Source organism: Lepidochelys olivacea, assembly GCF_965140295.1.
Source record: "Lepidochelys olivacea isolate rLepOli2 genome assembly, chromosome: 2".
NCBI lineage: Eukaryota > Metazoa > Chordata > Testudines > Cheloniidae > Lepidochelys > Lepidochelys olivacea.
This window is the reverse complement of record NC_140412.1, coordinates 203,337,572-203,355,989: the sequence shown is the minus strand read 5'-3', so window position 1 is coordinate 203,355,989 and position 18,418 is coordinate 203,337,572. Positions and strand designations below refer to the sequence as shown.

Sequence of the window (18,418 nt, the reverse complement as noted above, 5' to 3'; positions counted from 1 at the left end):
GCCGCCACCTCTCCTGTTGCTCCAGCCATCTATCCTCTCGTGTGTCCCTCCTGTCCTTGTGTTCATTTTGTGGTTTCCTGGACTCTGCCATTGCCTGCCTCCACGCATTCTGTTGGGCTCTTTCAGTTTGGGTGGACTGCATGAACTCAGAGAACGTTTCATCACGAGTGCTTTTTTTTTTTGCCTTCTTATCTGCGCTAGCCTCTGGGATGGAGTTGCTAGTTGCAGCATTGAAACATTTGCAGCTGCCGGAGGGAAAAAGGGAGCTTAAAATTGAAGAAGACACGTTGCCCATTTAAAAGGAGGGGCTGATGTTTTCAGGTTATCATGCAGCACAAACCCAACTAACCCCCCACACACACACCCAATTCTCTGGGATGATCGCTTCACCCCTCCCCACACCGCATGGCTAACAGCGGGGATGATTTCTTTTCAACCACAGGCAAACAGCCCAGCAGGAATGGCCACCTCTGATGTCCCCTTAATAGAATCATAGAATATCAGGGTTGGAAGGGACCCCGGAAGGTCATCTAGTCCAACCCCCTGCATGAAGCAGGACCAATTCCCAGTTAAATAATCCCAGCCAGGGCTTTGTCAAGCCTGACCTTAAAAACCTCTAAGGAAGGAGATTCTACCACCTCCCTAGGTAACGCATTCCAGTGTTTCACCACCCTCATAGTGAAAAAGTTTTTCCTAATATCCAATCTAAACCTCCCCCACTGCAACTTGAGACCATTACTCCTCGTTCTGTCATCTGCTAGAGCCATCCTCTTTGGAACCCCCTTTCAGGTAGTTGAAAGCAGCTATCAAATCCCCCCTCATTCTTCTCTTCTGCAGGCTAAACAATCCCAACTCCCTCAGCCTCTCCTCATAACTCATGTGTTCCAGACCCCTAATCATTTTTGTTGCCCTTCGCTGGCCTCTCTCCAATTTATCCACATCCTTCTTGTAGTGTGAGGCCCAAAACTGGACACAGTACTCCAGATGAGGCCTCACCAATGTCGAATAGAGGGGAATGATCACGTCCCTCGATCTGCTCGCTATGCCCCTACTTATACATCCCAAAATGCCATTGGCCTTCTTGGCAACAAGGGCACACTGCTGACTCATATCCAGCTTCTCGTCCACTGTCACCCCTAGGTCCTTTTCCGCAGAACTGCTGCCTAGCCATTCGGTCCCTAGTCTGTAGCGGTGCATTGGATTTTTCCATCCTAAGTGCAGGACCCTGCACTTGTCCTTGTTGAACCTCATCAGATTTCTTTTGGCCCAATCCTCCAATTTGTCTAGGTCCTTCTGTATCCTATCCCTCCCCTCCAGCGTATCTACCACTCCTCCCAGTTTAGTATCATCCGCAAATTTGCTGAGAGTGCAATCCACACCATCCTCCAGATCATTTATGAAGATATTGAACAAAACCGGACCCAGGCCCGACCCCTGGGGCACTCCACTTGATACCAGCTGCCAACTAGACATGGAGCCATTGATCACTACCCGTTGAGCCTGACAATCTAGCCAGCTTTCTACCCACCTTATAGTGCATTCATCCAGCCCATACTTCCTTAACTTGCTGACAAGAATACTGTGGGAGACTGTGTCAAAAGCTTTGCTAAAGTCAAGAAACAATACATCCACTGCTTTCCCTTCATCCACAGAACCAGTAATCTCATCATAAAAGGCGATTAGATTAGTCAGGCATGACCTTCCCTTGGTGAATCCATGCTGGCTGTTCCTGATCACTTTCTTCTCATGCAAGTGCTTCAGGATTGATTCTTTGAGGACCTGCTCCATGATTTTTCCAGGAACTGAGGTGAGGCTGACTGGCCTGTAGTTCCCAGGATCCTCCTTCTTCCCTTTTTTAAAGATGGGCACTACATTAGCCTTTTTCCAGTCATCCGGGACTTCCCCGGTTCGCCACGAGTTTTCAAAGATAATGGCCAATGGCTCTGCAATCACAGCCGTCAATTCCTTCAGCACTCTCGGATGCAACTCGTCCGGCCCCATGGACTTGTGCACGTCCAGCTTTTCCTAATAGTCCCTAACCACCTCTATCTCCACAGAGGTCTGGACATCTCTTTCCCATTTTGTGATGCCCAGCGCAGCAGTCTGGGAGCTGACCTTGTTAGTGAAAACAGAGGGAAAAAAAGCATTGAGTATATTAGCTTTTTCCACATCCTCTGTCACTAGGTTGCCTCCCTCATTCAGTAAGGGGCCCACACTTTCCTTAGCTTTCTTCTTGTTGCCAACATACCTGAAGAAACCCTTCTTGTTACTCTTGACATCTCTTGCTAGCTGCAGCTCCAGGTGCGATTTGGCCCTCCTGATATCATTCCCCTATTTCAACCAGGTGACCACAAATGATATCACTCTCCTGAGGATAACAGAGGGAGATAAAGAACGAATGTTGCTTGAATGCTAGCAAACACTGGGACCACGTGCTGCTATGCTTCCGTATGCAATCATTCCAGACTACGTGCTACTGGCCTGCCGTGGTAAAGTGTCCTACCATGGAGGACTCAATAAGGCTACTCTCCCCAGAAACCTTTTGCAAAGGCTTTGGGAGTACCTCCAGGACAGCTTCATTGAGATGTCCCTGGAGGATTTCCGCCCAATCCCCAGACAGGTTAACAGACTTTTCCAGTAGCTATACTGGCCACGAATGCATCCCAAGTCTTCAGGGCAAATTAATCATTAAACACGCTTGCTTTTAAACTGTGTATTATATTTACAAAGGTACGCTCACCAGAGCTGCCTTCTCCTCCTTCAAGGTCCAGGAGCCTGGGTTGAGAGGGTATTGGATCCTGGGTGATAAACAATTCCTGGCTGTCGGGGAGAACGGTTTCTCTGCTTGCCTGATGTATGCTATCTTCAACCTCCCCCTCCTCATCACCTGTTGTGTGAGATTGTACAGGGGTGGGGCAGTGGTAGGGGCACCGCCTACAATTGCATTCAGCTCATCATAGAAGTGGCATGTCTGGGGCTCTGACCCAGAGTGGGCATTTGCCTCTTGGGTTTTTGGTAGGCTTGCCTAAGCTCCTTAAGTTTCAAGCAGCACTGCTGCGGGTCCCTGTGATAGCTTCTGTCCTTCGTGCCCTTGGAGATTTTTTCAAATATTTGGCATTTCGTCTTTTGGAATGGAGTTCTGATAGCATGGATTCCTTTACCCATACAGCGATCAGATCCCGTACCTCCCATTCGGTTCGATTCTGGGACTCCATGGTCACTTCTGCTGATGAGCTCTGCATGGTCACCTGTGCTGATGAGCTCGCCACACTGGCCAAACAGGAAATGAAATTCAAAAGTTCCCAGGGCTTTTCATGTCTACCTGGTCAGTGCATCCGAGTTGAGAGTGCTGTCCAGAGAGGTCAAATTGGAGCACTGTGGGATAGCTCCCGGAGGCCAATACCATTGAATTGCGTCCACACTAACCCAAATTTGACCCAGCGTTGTCGATTTCAGCGCTAATCCTCTCATTGGGAAGGAGTACAGAAATCGATTTTAAAAGCCCATTAAGTCGACAAAAATGGCTTCCTTGTGTGGACGGGTGCAGGGTTAAATCGATCTAACTCTGCTAAATTCGACCTAAACTGGTAGTGTAGACCAGGGCTAAGAGAAACAGAAACAAGACTAATTACTTAATTTTATGTGTCGAGCCCTGTTATTTCTCATAATTCCTTAAACCTGAGGGGCAATGACATATCACTGACCATAATAATATCACTGACATCTGGGAAATAGATGGATGGCTAAGTGTGAAGATTGCACAGTGTTGTGGGAGGGGAATAAGGAGCTTACATAAACGCTTGACCAAAGTGTGGTCCTTGCACTCATGGAAACTCAGAGACTGCTCCTGTAACAACTCCCTTTGGAGCACCCCAAAGGGCACAGGAAAAGGTGAAGAGTTAATAGAGCCATCCCACCCACCCACCCAAACTTGCTGGGTAGCAAATCTGTCTGGCCATAGAAGGGGGAGTGTGCCTCACCTTTTAAAATGGTTTCTTGATGTATGAGCAAATTCTGAGAGGCATACTCAGAGGCTCTAATGGTGCAATAATAGGTTTCAGAGTAGCAGCCGTGTTAGTCTGTATCCGCAAAAAGAAAAGGAGTACTTGTGGCACCTTAGAGACTAACAAATTTATTTGAGCATAAGCTTTCGGGAGCTACAGCTCACTTCATCGGATGTATGTAGTGGAAAATACAGTGGGGAGATTTTATATACATGGAGAACATGAAACAATGGGTGTTACCATACACACTGTAATAAGAGTGATCAGGTAAGGTGAGCTTTAGGGCCTAATAACATCAGCCACACTATCAGAGGCTCGTTCACTTGCACATCTACCAATGTGATATATGCTATCATGTGCCAGAAATGCCCCTCTGCCATGTGCATTAGCCAAAATGGACAGTCTCTGCGTAAAAGAATAAATGGACACAAATCAGACGTCAAGAATAACAACATTCAAAAACCAGTCGGAGAATGCTTCAATCTCTTTGGTCACTGGATTGCAGACCTAAAAGTGGCAATTCTTCAACAAAGAAACTTCAGAAACAACTCCAACGAGAAACTGCTGAATTGGAATTAATTTGCAAACTGGATACAATTAACTTAGGCTTGAATAAAGATTGGGAGTGGATGGGTCATTACACAAAGTAAAACTATTTCCCCATGTTTATTCCCCCCCACACACGCACACTGTTCCTCACATGTTCTTGTCAACTGCTGGAAATGGCCCACTCTGATTATCACTACAAAAGGTCCCCCGCGCACCCCCCGCTGTCCTGCTGGTAATAGCTCACCTTACCTGATCACTCTTGTTACATACTCTTGTGTATGGTAACACCCATTGTTTCATGTTCTCTGTGTATATAACATCTCCCCACTGTATTTTCCGTTACATGTATCCGATGAAGTGAGCAGTAGCTCCCAAAAGCTTATGCTCAAATAAATTTTAGTCTCTAAGGTGCCACAAGTACTCCTTTTTCTTTTTGCGGATACAGACTAACACAGCTGCTACTCTGAAACCTATCATTGCACCAGTAGAGCCTCTGAGTATGCCTCTCAGAATTTGCTCAAACATCAGGAAGCCATTTTAAAAGGTGAGGCACACTCCCCCTTCTATGGCCAGACAGATTTGCTACCTAGCAAGTTTGGGTGGGTGGGTGGGATGGCTCTCTGGGAGCCAGGGGAGGTGGATGTAGACAGATCAGGCAAGGATGGGTGGAACTTGGACTTGCTGACAAAGAGACTGGGGACAGGAGCTGGGGGGAACTGGGAATGACTGGACAAGTAGACTGGGAGTGGAGGATGCAGCCTGGGACAGAGCAGCCAGAGGTGGAGATTAGGACTGACTGGGTAAGGAGACTGGTGCCAGGCTGAAAAGCCTGAGGATTGGAGACTGGGACTGACTAGATGAGGACAGTAGGACAGGACTGAGGATCAGGATGGTGAAAAGACATAACTGAGAGAGAGTCAAGTAGGAGGGAATGGGACACAAAGAGTCAAGTTTGAGGAGAACAGGCAGAAGAGTCTGTGCCCACAAGAGAATCTCCGCCCTTCTAGAGCCTGGGTTGGAACCCAAGATTCACAAATTTCACCATTCCTCTGCTGTCAGCAAATATCTATGAAACTACTGTCAAAGTGTCTTGTCACCCTCGAGTGCTGGTTCACATCTAGGATGACAACCGCCTACTGCTATCAGTAGGATACTCTGTTAGCTCAAATGACCTTGGTCTGTGTGGAGGATGTAAAGATTTCAACCCTGCTGATTCATGAGTGTCAATATGATTCCACATGATGGAATTTTACTTTTTCTACTTTTTTAAACAAGTAGAAAATTGCATACACTAAAATATGTTAAAAGAATGTTAAGGTTGCAAAGTCGAGCACTAAAATTAGGAAATGTCAGAATTAAGTTGGCTGTTTTACCTTAATTCACTCCCCTTGCGTGTATGCATTATGATCCAGTCTTTAATTACATGATCCTGTGCTGTTTTTTTCTACAGGATCCCTCATTCCATGCATGTGACGATCCTGCTCTGGGAATTGGTGAGGGTGGTGTAGTGAAGGAGGCTGTTGTCTGTAGGACTCTTGCTTCATTTGTTGCAGTAGTTGGAAGGTGTATAGTGAATGAGGAAGAGACTGGAGGGTCTCATGGTTAAAGCAGTGAATGCTGCCCTGGAGAACTGGATTCTATCCCTGCCTCTGCCACAGAGTTGCTCTGATGCTGGGCAAGTGGCTTAAAGCAAACCTCTCACAGGTGGTCACTGATTGTGTTCTATGTTTTCTGCATCCCTGACTTGAGACCTAGGGGTCAGATTTGCAGAACTGTTGGGCACTCACAACAGCAACTGAAGTCAATGGGAACTGATTTGAATATATTGGTGCTATATAATGCTATATACTCTGAAAAATCAGGTCCAAGGTAGCTCAGATTGGGCATGCCAAATTAATGCAGGGGTACTGGAATAATTTGTATAGTGGGCTGCTGAGCCATTGAACCAAAATGTAAACCGTGTATATGGTGGAAACCACTTCAAGCCAGCGGGTGCGGCAGCACCCCCAGCACCACTACTTCCAGCACCTATGAACTAATGGATACTTTTGGCCTTATTTCATCAGCCTTAGTTCCCCATCTATAAAATGGGGATTATACTATCCCCTCACCTTTACAGAGTGTTATGAAAATAAAGTAATGTTTGTGAAGCACTCATTAATTAGTGACGGTTGACCTAGATAGGCCCATGAGGAAACTAGTAATTCTTTTTTCAGAGCAGGGTACAAATAGTGTGCAAATAATAAATAAAGGCCTGGGATCATAAATTCAATAATAGGGAGGAAAAAATATTGAACAGCAGCTAATTTAAGTGAGCACCGTGCACTGAATGAGGCAGGGGTCATGTGGAAAAAATAGTATGTGACCATTTAATTAAAGACTGTATTGTAATAAATACACACAACTAAAGTTGCACAGGTGAGATTAAGTCTTGCATTTGCTCACTTTGGGGAGCTTGACTGCAACCATAATGTTCTTTTAATGTATTTTTGTGTTTGTAACATAATATTCAATTTGAAAACAGAACAAAACTATTAAAGTTAATTTATAAAAATAATTTAGAAACAGATTTTGAATTTTATCAGCTGTTATTTTGCAGCAACTGAAAGTTCTTGCTGTGGAAGTAAGGTGACATCAAATGAAAAATATGGCTTTGGAAGTGGAGGGAAAAAAATACTTTTTCATCGGACTTGGTCTCTAGAAAACGAAAGATATAGTTCACTTGACTGAAGTCCTAAAATAGCTGTATATTAATGATCTCTAGTTTAATATATGGCCAAAGAGCCAAAATATTCTCATCAAAGCTTTCAGTCTGCACGCTGAGGTTGATTTTTAACATGAACAAAACAATGTTAAAATAACCAAAGTCAATTGTGTATACACTGGGTGCTTAATCCAGCATCTTCTTCACACTCAGAACAGGTATCTAAAAGAATGTACCCAAGGTGTAGATTCATAGGTTATAAAACCAGAAGGGACAACTGTGATCATCTGTTCAGACTTCTTGTGTAGCACAGGCCAAAGAACTTCACTGAATTAATTTTCTGTTTGAAATAGAGCATATGTTTTAGAAAAACATCTAATCTTGATTTTTAAATATCCAGTGATGGAGAATCTGCCACAAGCCTTCCTATATTGTTACAGTGGTTAATTACCCTCACAATTAAACAAGTTTGCCTTATTTATAGTCTGAATTTGTCTAGCTTCAGCTTCCAGCCATTGCATCAGGTTATACCTTTGCTACATTGAAGAGCTTTCTATTATAATTTTTTTGTTCCCCATGTAGGTATTTATTGACTGTAATCAAATCACCCTTTATCCTTCTCTTTGCTAATCTAAACATGCCAAGTTCCTTGAGTCTTTCACTATGAGATGTTTTTGAATCGTTTAATCATTGCTTTGGTTATTCTCTGAATGCTGCTCCAATTGATCAATATCCTTCTTGAATTGTGTACACGGGCTCTGGTCACATTGTTCCAATAGCAGTTGCACCAGTACCAGATACAAAGACATATAACTCGCCTGCTTCTACTTGATATTCCTTGTTTATCATAGAATCATAGAATATCAGGGTTGGAAGGGACCTCAGGAGGTCATCTAGTCCAACCCCCTGCTCAAAGCAGGACCGATCCCCGACTAAATCATCCCAGCCAGGGCTTTGTCAAGCCTGACCTTAAAAACGTCTAGGGAAGGAGATTCCACCACCTCCCTAGGTAACGCATTCCAGTGTTTCACCACCCTCCTAGTGAAAAAGTTTTTCCTAATATCCAACCTAAATCGCCCCCACTGCAACTTGAGACCATTACTCCTTGTTCTGTCATCTGCTACCATTGAGAACAGTCTAGAGCCATCCTCTTTGGAACCCCCTTTCAGGTAATTGAAAGCAGCTATCAAATCCCCTCTCATTCTTCTCTTCTGAAGACTAAACATCCCCAGTTCCCTCAGCCTCTCCTCATAAGTCATGTGTTCCAGTCCCCTAATCATTTTTCTTGCCCTCCGCTGGGCTCTTTCCAATTTTTCCACATCCTTCTTGTAGTGTGGGGCCCAAAACTGGACACAGTACTCCAGATGAGGCCTCACCAATGTCGAATAGAGGGGAACGATCACATCCCTCAATCTGCTGGCAATGCCCCTACTTATACATCCCAAAATGCCATTGGCCTTCTTGGCAACAAGGGCACACTGTTGACTCATATCCAACTTCTCGTCCACTGTAACCCCTAGGTCCTTTTCTGCAGAACTGCTGCCTAGCCATTTGGTCCCTAGTCTGTAGCAGTGCATTGGATTCTTCCATCCTAAGTACAGGACTCTGCACTTGTCCTTGTTGAACCTCATCAGATTTCTTTTGGCGCAATCCTCCAATTTGTCTAAGTCCCTCTGTATCCTATCCCTACCCTCCAGCGTATCTACCACTCCTCCCAGTTTAGTGTCATCTGCAAACTTGCTGAGGGTGCAATCCACACCATCCTACAGATCATTTATGAAGATATTGAACAAAACCGGCCCCAGGCCCGACCCCTGGGGCACTCCACTTGATACCGGCTGCCAACTAGACATGGAGCCATTGATCACTACCCGTTGAGCCCGACAATCTAGCCAGCTGTCTACCCACCTTATAGACCATTCATCCAGCCCATACTTCTTTAACTTGCTGGCAAGAATACTGTGGGAGACTGTGTCAAAAGCTTTGCTAAAGTCAAGGAACAACACGTCCACTGCTTTCTCTTCTTCCACAGAGCCAGTTATCTCGTCATAGAAGGCAACTAGATTAGTCAGGCATAATTTGCCCTTGGTGAATCCATGCTGACTGTTCCTGATCACTTTCCTCTCCTCTAAGTGCTTCAGAATTGATTCCTTGAGGACCTGCTCCATGATTTTTCCAGGGACTGAGGTGAGGCTGACTGGCCTGTTGTTCCCAGGATCCTCCTCCTTCCCTTTTTTAAAGATGGGCACTACATTAGCCTTTTCCCAGTCATCTGGAACCTCCCCCGATCGCCATGAGTTTTCAAAGATAATGGCCAATGGCTCTGCAATCACATCCGCCAACTCCTTTAGCACTCTCGGATGCAACGCATCCGGCCCCATGGACTTGTGCTCATCCAGCTTTTCTAAATAGTCCCGAACCACTTCTCCCTCCACAGAGGGCTGGTCACCTTCTCCCCAGGCTGTGCTGCCCAGTGCAGTAGTCTGGGAGCTGACCTTGTTCGTGAAGACAGAGGCAAAAAAAAGCATTGAGTGCATTAGCTTTTTCCACATCCTCTGTCACTAGGTTGGCTCCCTCATTCAGTAAGGGGCCCATGCTTTCCTTGACTTTCTTCTTGTTGCTAACATACCTGAAGAAGCCCTTCTTGTTACTCTTAACATCTCTTGCTAGCTGCAACTCCAGGTGTGATTTGGCCTTCCTGATTTCACTCCTGCAAGCCCGAGCAATATTTTTATACTCACCCCTGGTCATTTGTCCAATCTTCCACTTCTTGTAAGCTTCTTTTTTGTATTTAAGAGCAGCAAGGATTTCAGTGTTAAGTCAAGCTGGTCGCCTGCCATATTTACTATTCTTTCTACACATCGGGATGGTTTGTCCCTGTAACCTCAATAAGGATTCTTTAAAATACAGCCAGCTCTCCTGGACTCCTTTCCCCCTCATGTTATTCTCCCAGGGGATCTTGCCCATCAGTTCCCTGAGGGAGTCAGTCTGCTTTTCTGAAGTCCAGGGTCTGTATTCTGCTGCTCTCCTTTCTTCCTTGTGTTAGGATCCTGAACTCGACCATTTCATGGTCACTGCCTCCCAGGTTCCCATGCACTTTTGCTTCTCCTACTAATTCTTCCCGGTTTGTGAGCAGCAGGTGAAGAAGAGCTCTGCCCCTACTTGGTTCCTCCAGCACTTGCACCAGGAAATTGTCCCCTACATTTTCCAAAAACTTCCTGGATTGCCTATGCACCTCTGTATTGCTCTCCCAGCAGATATCAGGGTGATTGAAGTCTCCCCTGAGAACCAGGGCCTGCGATCTAGTAACTTCTGCGAGTTGCCGGAAGAAAGCCTCGTCCACCTCATGCCCTTGGTCTGGTGGTCTATAGTAGACTCCCACCACGACATCACCTTTTATACATCCCAGGATCACAATAGTCATTTAGGCATCACACTGGGAGCTCCCATTCAGATGATTATCCACATGACTTGCAAGTCTTTTTCAGTCCATCATGCTGAAAGTAAGGCCTACATTCTTATGGTTGACGGTAGAAAAGAAGGAAAAGGCACCAATTGTTAAGCCTCTACAGTCTAAAGCATAGTTAGTTCGGTTTGGTATTTTTATACACATGGAAGGACCCAACTACCCTTGTAACCAATCAATTTAAGAAATCAAGTTTCAGAGTAGCAGCCGTGTTAGTTTGCATCCGCAAAAAGAACAGGAGTACGTGTGGCTCCTTGGAGACTAACAAATTTATTTGAGCATAAGCTTTCGTGGGCTAAAACCCACTTCATCGGATGCATGCAGTGGAAAATATAGTAGGAAGATATATACATAGAGAACATGAAACAATGGGTGTTGTACACACTATAACATATAACACCCATTGTTTCATGTTCTGTGTGTGTGTGTATATATATATATATATCTTCTTACTGTATTTTCCACTGCATGCATCCGATGAAGTGGGTTTTAGCCCACGAAAGCTTATGCTCAAATATATTTATTATTCTCTAAGGTGCCACAAGCCCTTCTGTTCTTTTTAAGAAATCAAGAGGCTGCAGTGAAAACATCAGAAGTGTATGTAGCTAAATGGAAAATTCTAGCGCATATGGATAACGTATTTGAGAAGTAGCAGAATGTCAAATGCCTTAGGATTTATGCTATATTAGCCATTTTTGGACACTGTCCCTCTGTTCAATAGGTTAGTATTGAGGTTGGTGTTTTAGGCACAGGCAGTGCTTCCGTTCCTCCCACATTATTTTTGACTCACTGAAATTAAATATATTATAGTACCATTTTAATTACAAAGGATCATTACACTGAGCTATGGAGCTGTAAAATTGCAGTGTAGATCCTAGAGCTTGGGCCCGAACATCTACATTGCAAATTTTACAGCCCCAGAGCCCGAGCCCCTCATGTCCAAGTCAGCTGACTTGGGCCAGCCCTGGGTGTTTAATTGCAGTGCAGACTACCCACTGTGCACTGCAGAGCTTGGGGGAGATATTGTGGTCTGCACTATCCCACGCTCAGGGCTGTGCTTTAAAGGCTCATCCTTGCCCTGAATGAGAAAGCACATTTGTGTATCAATAGAAGGACTTAACTGACTATATTCACAATTAGAATTGTCCTAGAGCGTGACTTGTCAAACCTGTGATTTTCCCCCGCAAGCTACAGTAACTCTGGTGTTCTCAGCAATATTACAATGGTAGCTCTAAGGCACTGCTGATCACATTAGACATGCTGCATTGTCCCTTGTCTTTCCCATTGCTTTGTCAGTTCCTAAGAGAAAAAAATAATAATTCAGGAACTTAAACGTGAACTAAGATTTGTGAAAAGATGAAGATAAGAACTATAGAAGATATAATCAAGAACTTAAAGCAGAGGAACAAACTTAGTTCTTCCTGCTTAGGGAAAATAATTTCAACAGCTGTACTGCAATATAATTAAACTCACCCAGGCCTATGACAAGGACAAACAAAAAACCACCAAGAGCTGTGAAAAAGCATAACAGAAGAAAGATTTTTTTAGAGCAGTATATTTAGGAGAAAGAACAACTCTTTTAGGTTTATGAAACTCTGTCATGAGTATAGGATGACCTAGAGGAGTCTAACAAAGAGACTGCTCTCAAGAATGATATGGAGTATCAACCTGTAAAGAATATTCACTGGAATATTCTTTGAGCGAGAACTTTGAGAAAATGAGAGAGAAAACATGAAGATTCAGTTAGAAAAAAAAAAAGATTTTGTCTTTGTGTATGTTTGTGTGTGTGTGTGTGTATGTAATTACAATTTTTATTTTGTTAGCATCTAAAGGCCAAAGTGAGATTGGGATCCCAATACACTAGGTGCTATACACACACGTAAAAGATAGTCCCTGCCATGAAGAGCTGATAATCTAAATAAACAAATCAGACAAAAGGTGGAAAGGGAAATGGAGGGATTGATCAAAAGGTCATACAGCAGGTCAGTGGGAAGAGAAACCTAATCCTCTGACTTAGTGGGCTAGTGCACTATCTTAAGGATCATACTGCCTCTCAAGTACAATTACGAATGTTTACTAGTTTTCCCTGGAAATTTCCCTGGGATCGGGCTAGCGCAAAATAATCCAGAAAGAATTGCAGAGATCAAGTATTCCAGGCCAGTGGAAGCAGCTGTGTTAACACATTATTCTGCTGGGGAGGCACTTCAATTACACCTTTTTGCCCACCAGGGGCAGCTGTGGTGCCAGAAGAAAGGGCAGCTGGCTCACCGCGGGATCAGCCAGCTGTGGAGAGGGAGGGGGAATTTTGGCCTTGCCGCCCCACTCCTCCCCCCCACTTCTACAAAGATTCCAGCACCCTTGCTGTGATCCTTTCTCTGAAGCATCAAGAATTACTGCTGTTGGAGATAGGCCACTGGGCATGGGGGGACAGTACTCTGAGATGACGCTGAGCATTCTCTCTCTCGGGTGCTTGACTGGCTGGTTCTTGCTCACATGCTCAGGAAGATGATTTCCTCCTAGGTCAGACTGGCAGTGACCTTGTTTTTCTGGTTGGTTGTTTGGTTTGTTTGCCTTCCTCTGCAATGGCAGGTGCAGTTCTTATGGGTATATCTCAATCAATTTCCTCACACTACAAGGGCCTTTGGGCATCAGTGCACTTCAGTCCCTCCTCTTTTCTGCCTGTGACAAATAATAGTTTAGTCTTGTGCAGGCTGTAATACCTTCGTCTAATTCAGATTGGTGGGTGTAGCATGAGGGTTGTTGGGCGGTGTTGGTGGCCTGTGATATATCCGAGGTCAGACTGGATGATCTGAAGGTCCCTTCTTTGGACTTAAACTATATTTGGCAAGTGGGGGGAAAAAAAACCCACAGGTTCAGCAGCTGCAAAAATGGATTACTGTTCCAGAGTACAAAGCTAACCTAGCAAGATCTATGAAGTAATTTGAGTAATTGTAGGAAAAAGAGAGAGCCAGTGTTTGCCACTGCAGAAGAGAAGTGGGAGAAAGGTTATGGAAAAATGGTGAATTTTAAGTTCGCTTCAGTAAACATAAAACAAAAGGAGCTGGAAGAGATGATACTTCTCAAAGGAGAACTAGAACTAATACAAAGAGGAACACTTTAAACTGTTTGATTAAAAATTTAACTGACAGCAGCCTGGACTTAGTGGAACTTAGGAAAACAGGATGAATCTGTTGAAAACCAGAACAAAGCAAAAGCTTAGATTAGTGCAACATGAAACAGTCCATGAAATAGATGCTGCTGTTCAGTGGAGAAGACTTTTTTTTTTAAAACTGAAAGATGAAGGGACCGAAGATGAGGGAATTGGGAGATGTATTTGAATCTGAAATTTGTATTTGCAGGGACCCCTGCAAATTATAAGGATTCAAACAAGTTGTTCCTCTGGGGAACAAGACTATCCAGTGCACCATATGTATTCTCTAATGTCTATTGGGTCATGTTAAGTATATGTGTGAGGCAAGATCTGGTCTTAAAGTAATTATAAATACAGTTAACTTTCATATACCAGGCGTCAAAGGGCAAATAGTTTATCTTAAGATAAAATGAAACAGACTGCTTAAGAGGTAAAAGTGTAGAGGGAACGCTGGGATAAATCCTTAGGAAGAGTCCGTACGGGAGCCTTAAAGTCTACCTGTCCTCCAGAAAAGGAGAGTCCATTAAAAGGAACTCAGTGGCATTTAATGGGATTCACCTAGCAGAAAAGGAAATAGTCAGTTCCTGGCCAATCCTATTCTTTATTAATTCTCATATCTTGTGGATTGATGGGGGGATTAACATTCACAGTTATCAGCACCACCTAGCCACATCCACATGTCTATTAGGGAAAGAGTAATTTTGTAAGAACATTCCCTGTCAATATAGAGGGGAAAATAAAGAATATGATCATTTTCTCAAGATGTATTTCTGCCTTGTTTGGGGAATGTGCTTCATTAAAATAGAGCTCTTTGCCTTGTAGGATATGTCTATGCTACAGCTGGGAGGTGTGATTCCCAGTTCAGGCAGACATATGCACACTAGCTCTGCTCAAGCTAGTGTGCTAAAAATGTCCGTGTTCCCTGAGGTAGCCCAGGCAGCGGCTTGGGCCAGCTGCCTGAGTACATACCCAGGCTCCATACAGGTTTGTACTAAAGCAGCTAGCCAAGGATATTACCTGTGCTATTACTGGCTACACGGCTATTTTTAGCTTGCTAGCTCCAGCAGAGCTAATGCATTTCTGTCTACCTTAACTGGGAAACACACCTCCCAGATGTAGTGTAGACATGTCCATAGATATTATACTGAAAGCGTATGGCTATTTGAGTAATTATTGCTGAATATAAGAGACTTGGATAACATGTCCCTAAACTATGCATGCTGTATATAACCAGGGACAAGCTTAAAATATGGTAGCTTTAAGTGTCAGATGAACGTGGTACTTGAGCAATCCTATTTTTTCATGCTCTTTTTTTTTCAAAACAAATGTGGTGTTTTTGTAGCCGGTTTTCATGATGTCTGTTCCACCTTCATTGTATGTTTAAAAGGAATGCTACTTTCACCCTGGGGATGGGCAGAAGGAGAAAAATTTGGGGACAAAATCTGATCTCGAATACACTGGTGTGAATCCAGAGTAATGTCAGTAGACTGATGTAACTAAGATCAGAGTCTGTCCAGTTCTGAAATGCAAATTGCTTTTTCTGGAAAGGTGAGCTCTGTGCTTTGCTAAATTAACTTAATGAAGATTCTTTGCACTTAGGGTCCAACCATGCCCCCATAGGAGTTTATTGGAAGGGACCATGCATATCTTAGTTCAGTTTCATATATGGTAGAGCCAGCATTAATCAGTTTCGTTCAGCTCTTTTACAGACTGCTTATCTGTGGGCTAAGGCATATCTTCCACCAGAAGCTTTCAATGATTCACATCAATCAAAAGCACAGACCCAAACCTAAATTCAAAATCGGTGTACTTGAGGAACAGGATGTTTCCTGAGTCATGACATTAATGTATACATTCCATAAATGCTGCTTACTGCAGTTAGAATTGATGCTTTTAATTTTTGAACTGTACGTTGTAGTAATAATATCCAGTACTCCAAACTTCTTTGGTGCAAATACGGAATGTGCATTAGTTCTGCTAGCCCCCCCCCCACCCCCCCCAGGAAAATATTCACCAGCAAAAGAACTGAAATAAAAAAATATTCATTAGCAAATTATTGCCTTTGTGGTGCAGTTCACTTAAAACTTGTGTAATGATCTTGGAAATCCTTATGTAAGAAATGAGACCACTACAGAAGTCAAGGTTTCTTGGATCAGACCAATTATAAAGTTGGTGTGAAATCCTCTTTTTGTATAATGCAAGAAAAATCTTGGCACTACTTTGTCAGGCCTAAATTTTTATCAGTTTAAACTACTTCATATCATGCTAAAGTGAAATACAATACTTCTTTTTCTCTTTATGAATGATCTGCAAACAGATTTTTTCCCCAAATTTGTTTTTGAAAATTGTTTGCCAGATAAATTCTTCAAATAATTCTGTGTCTGTAGTTTGTTCACAGGTGGTTCATTGTGAAAATTGGTATATTAAGCTGAAGTAGTTTTGATTGGCTGTGTAGGTCATGTTATGTATTTCTGTTCCCCAACTGAATGAATGTAACTCTCAAGGTCAAATTCCAGTGATGTTTGCTATAGCTTATGAATGGAAAATCCACTTTCCTTTGATATTCTGCTATATTTGCTTAACTTTCACTGTTTGGGAAAATATTCTAACAAACAAAATCATTTGCTAGGAGTATTCGTAGAGTGAACACAAAAGGGTTTACAAATACACTCAAAGTGAATCTGTTTGTAAATTTGAATGATTATTTGACAAAAAAACGTTTTGCAGTATTTGCCCAACTGTAAGTGTCACCCATATTTCTTGGCTCTTTTTATAACATGAAAGATCAAATTCATTGAAATATAATCTGAGGTCAGATATTTTTTCCTAACTTCTCCCATTCTTTCTTTCAGAATGTTTTTGTAGATAAACCAGCATTTCCGGAATACAAAGTTTCAGATGCAAAAAAGTCCAAATTCATACTGTTGCATTTTAGCACTTTTAAAGCTGGCTGGGACTGGCTTATTTTACTGGCAACGTTTTATGTTGCTGTGACTGTACCTTATAATGTTTGCTTTATTGGCAATGATGAGCTATCTACAACTCGAAGCACAACTGTCAGTGACATTGCAGTGGAAATTCTTTTTATCATAGGTAAGATATATTGTTCTGCTTTCTGAATTTTATTTTTTATAGAATATCTAAATTTAATGTAAAAAGATGCAGTAATGATCAGACAATTCTATCACTTTTTAAAATATTCAGTTTCTCAGCAGCATGTCCTAACAGGGTTCTTTTTTAACAGATATTTGGTGGTTTCTTTGTTCTGTGATACAGCATGGCCAGAAGGCAGCAGGAGAGTGATATAGGAGAGATATGACAGGTTTCAGAGTAGCAGCCGTGTTAGTCTGTATTTGCAAAAAGAAAAGGAGGACTTGTGGCACCTTAGAGACTAACCAATTTATTAGAGCATAAGCTTTCGAAGTGAGCTGTAGCTCACGAAAGCTTATGCTCTAATAAATTGGTTAGTCTCTAAGGTGCCACAAGTCCTCCTTTTCTTATAGGAGAGATATGTAAGTCCCAGGATGAGGAGAAGCCTTATTGCCTGTAGAGGGAAGAAAGGTTTCTTTTGATTAATTAAAAGCACCTGAAGCCAATTAGAGCACCTGAAGCTTAGTCACCTGATAAAACCTCCTTGTGTCAATCAGTCAGGAGAAGGAGTTGGAGCAGAGAGCAGTTTGGAGAAGTGCCATAGCTGGCTAGAAGGCCAAGCCCCTAGGTAAAGAGACACCAGGTTTGTGCAGAGAGAGAGGGCAGGAAGCCCCACAAGCTGAAGAGCAGGAGAGGGAAGTAGCCCAGGGGAAGTTCAAGTGGTTTACCACTATCCCTAGGGCCTCTGGGCTGAGACCCGGAGTAGAGGGCGGGCGTGGGTCCCTCCCTCTCCACTACCCTTCTCTGTGTTACTAGTGGGACAGTAGATACCCTAGTTCAGGGGCAGGAAACCATGCCCTGAACTCCCCCAAGAAGAGGAAGCATGGGACCCATCACAATTGTACCGGCAGTTTGCCACAGTTCTTATATATTAATCATGCCACTTACCAAAATGTGGTTTCTAGTTAGGCTTGTTATTATAGTTTCAGTGGGAGATCTGCTTAAAAAAAGTGGTGCAATATGATTTTCATATTGGAAATTATCTCCCTGTTTCATTACCATACAGGCCACGTTAGTACTGTTGATTATGTTCTGTAATCCACCTGAATGTTGGTATTTGAAGTGTAAATTTTGCTTTTTTGCTCGTCCCCTCTCAGATTCTTAACTGATTTTTGTTTTATGAATCCTCTAGTAATTATATCTCCAAAACACTGAGGTAAAAATATAATATATTGGGAAATAGGATTACTCCTGCTGGCTCTTTAGTGGTGCACAGAATTTCCCTTTTTTAAAGATTCATTCCTTTTCTTTATGAACACAGAAAAACTGATCATAGGCCTTTGAGTATAACAGGAAGGGTCTTTGAACTTTTTGTAGTTCCAATACTGTTCTATATCTATTGTTTAAAAAATATGTAGCTACACTGCATAAAGAGTATAAGTACAATTCTGGTG

The 18,418-nt window shown here is 43.0% G+C and overlaps 1 protein-coding gene across 1 annotated transcript in view; it reads left to right on the top strand.

Annotated features, from left to right (window-relative positions):
• KCNH8 (potassium voltage-gated channel subfamily H member 8) overlaps positions 1-18,418 on the top strand; it is a gene marked incomplete at its 5' end in the record, with an annotated part of 388,500 nt that overhangs the window by 183,527 nt on the left and 186,555 nt on the right. The window contains one exon of the mRNA XM_084621376.1: positions 16,727-16,967. Coding sequence (XP_084477502.1) covers positions 16,727-16,967 — 241 coding nt within the window. The remainder of the gene's footprint in view (positions 1-16,726; positions 16,968-18,418) is intronic.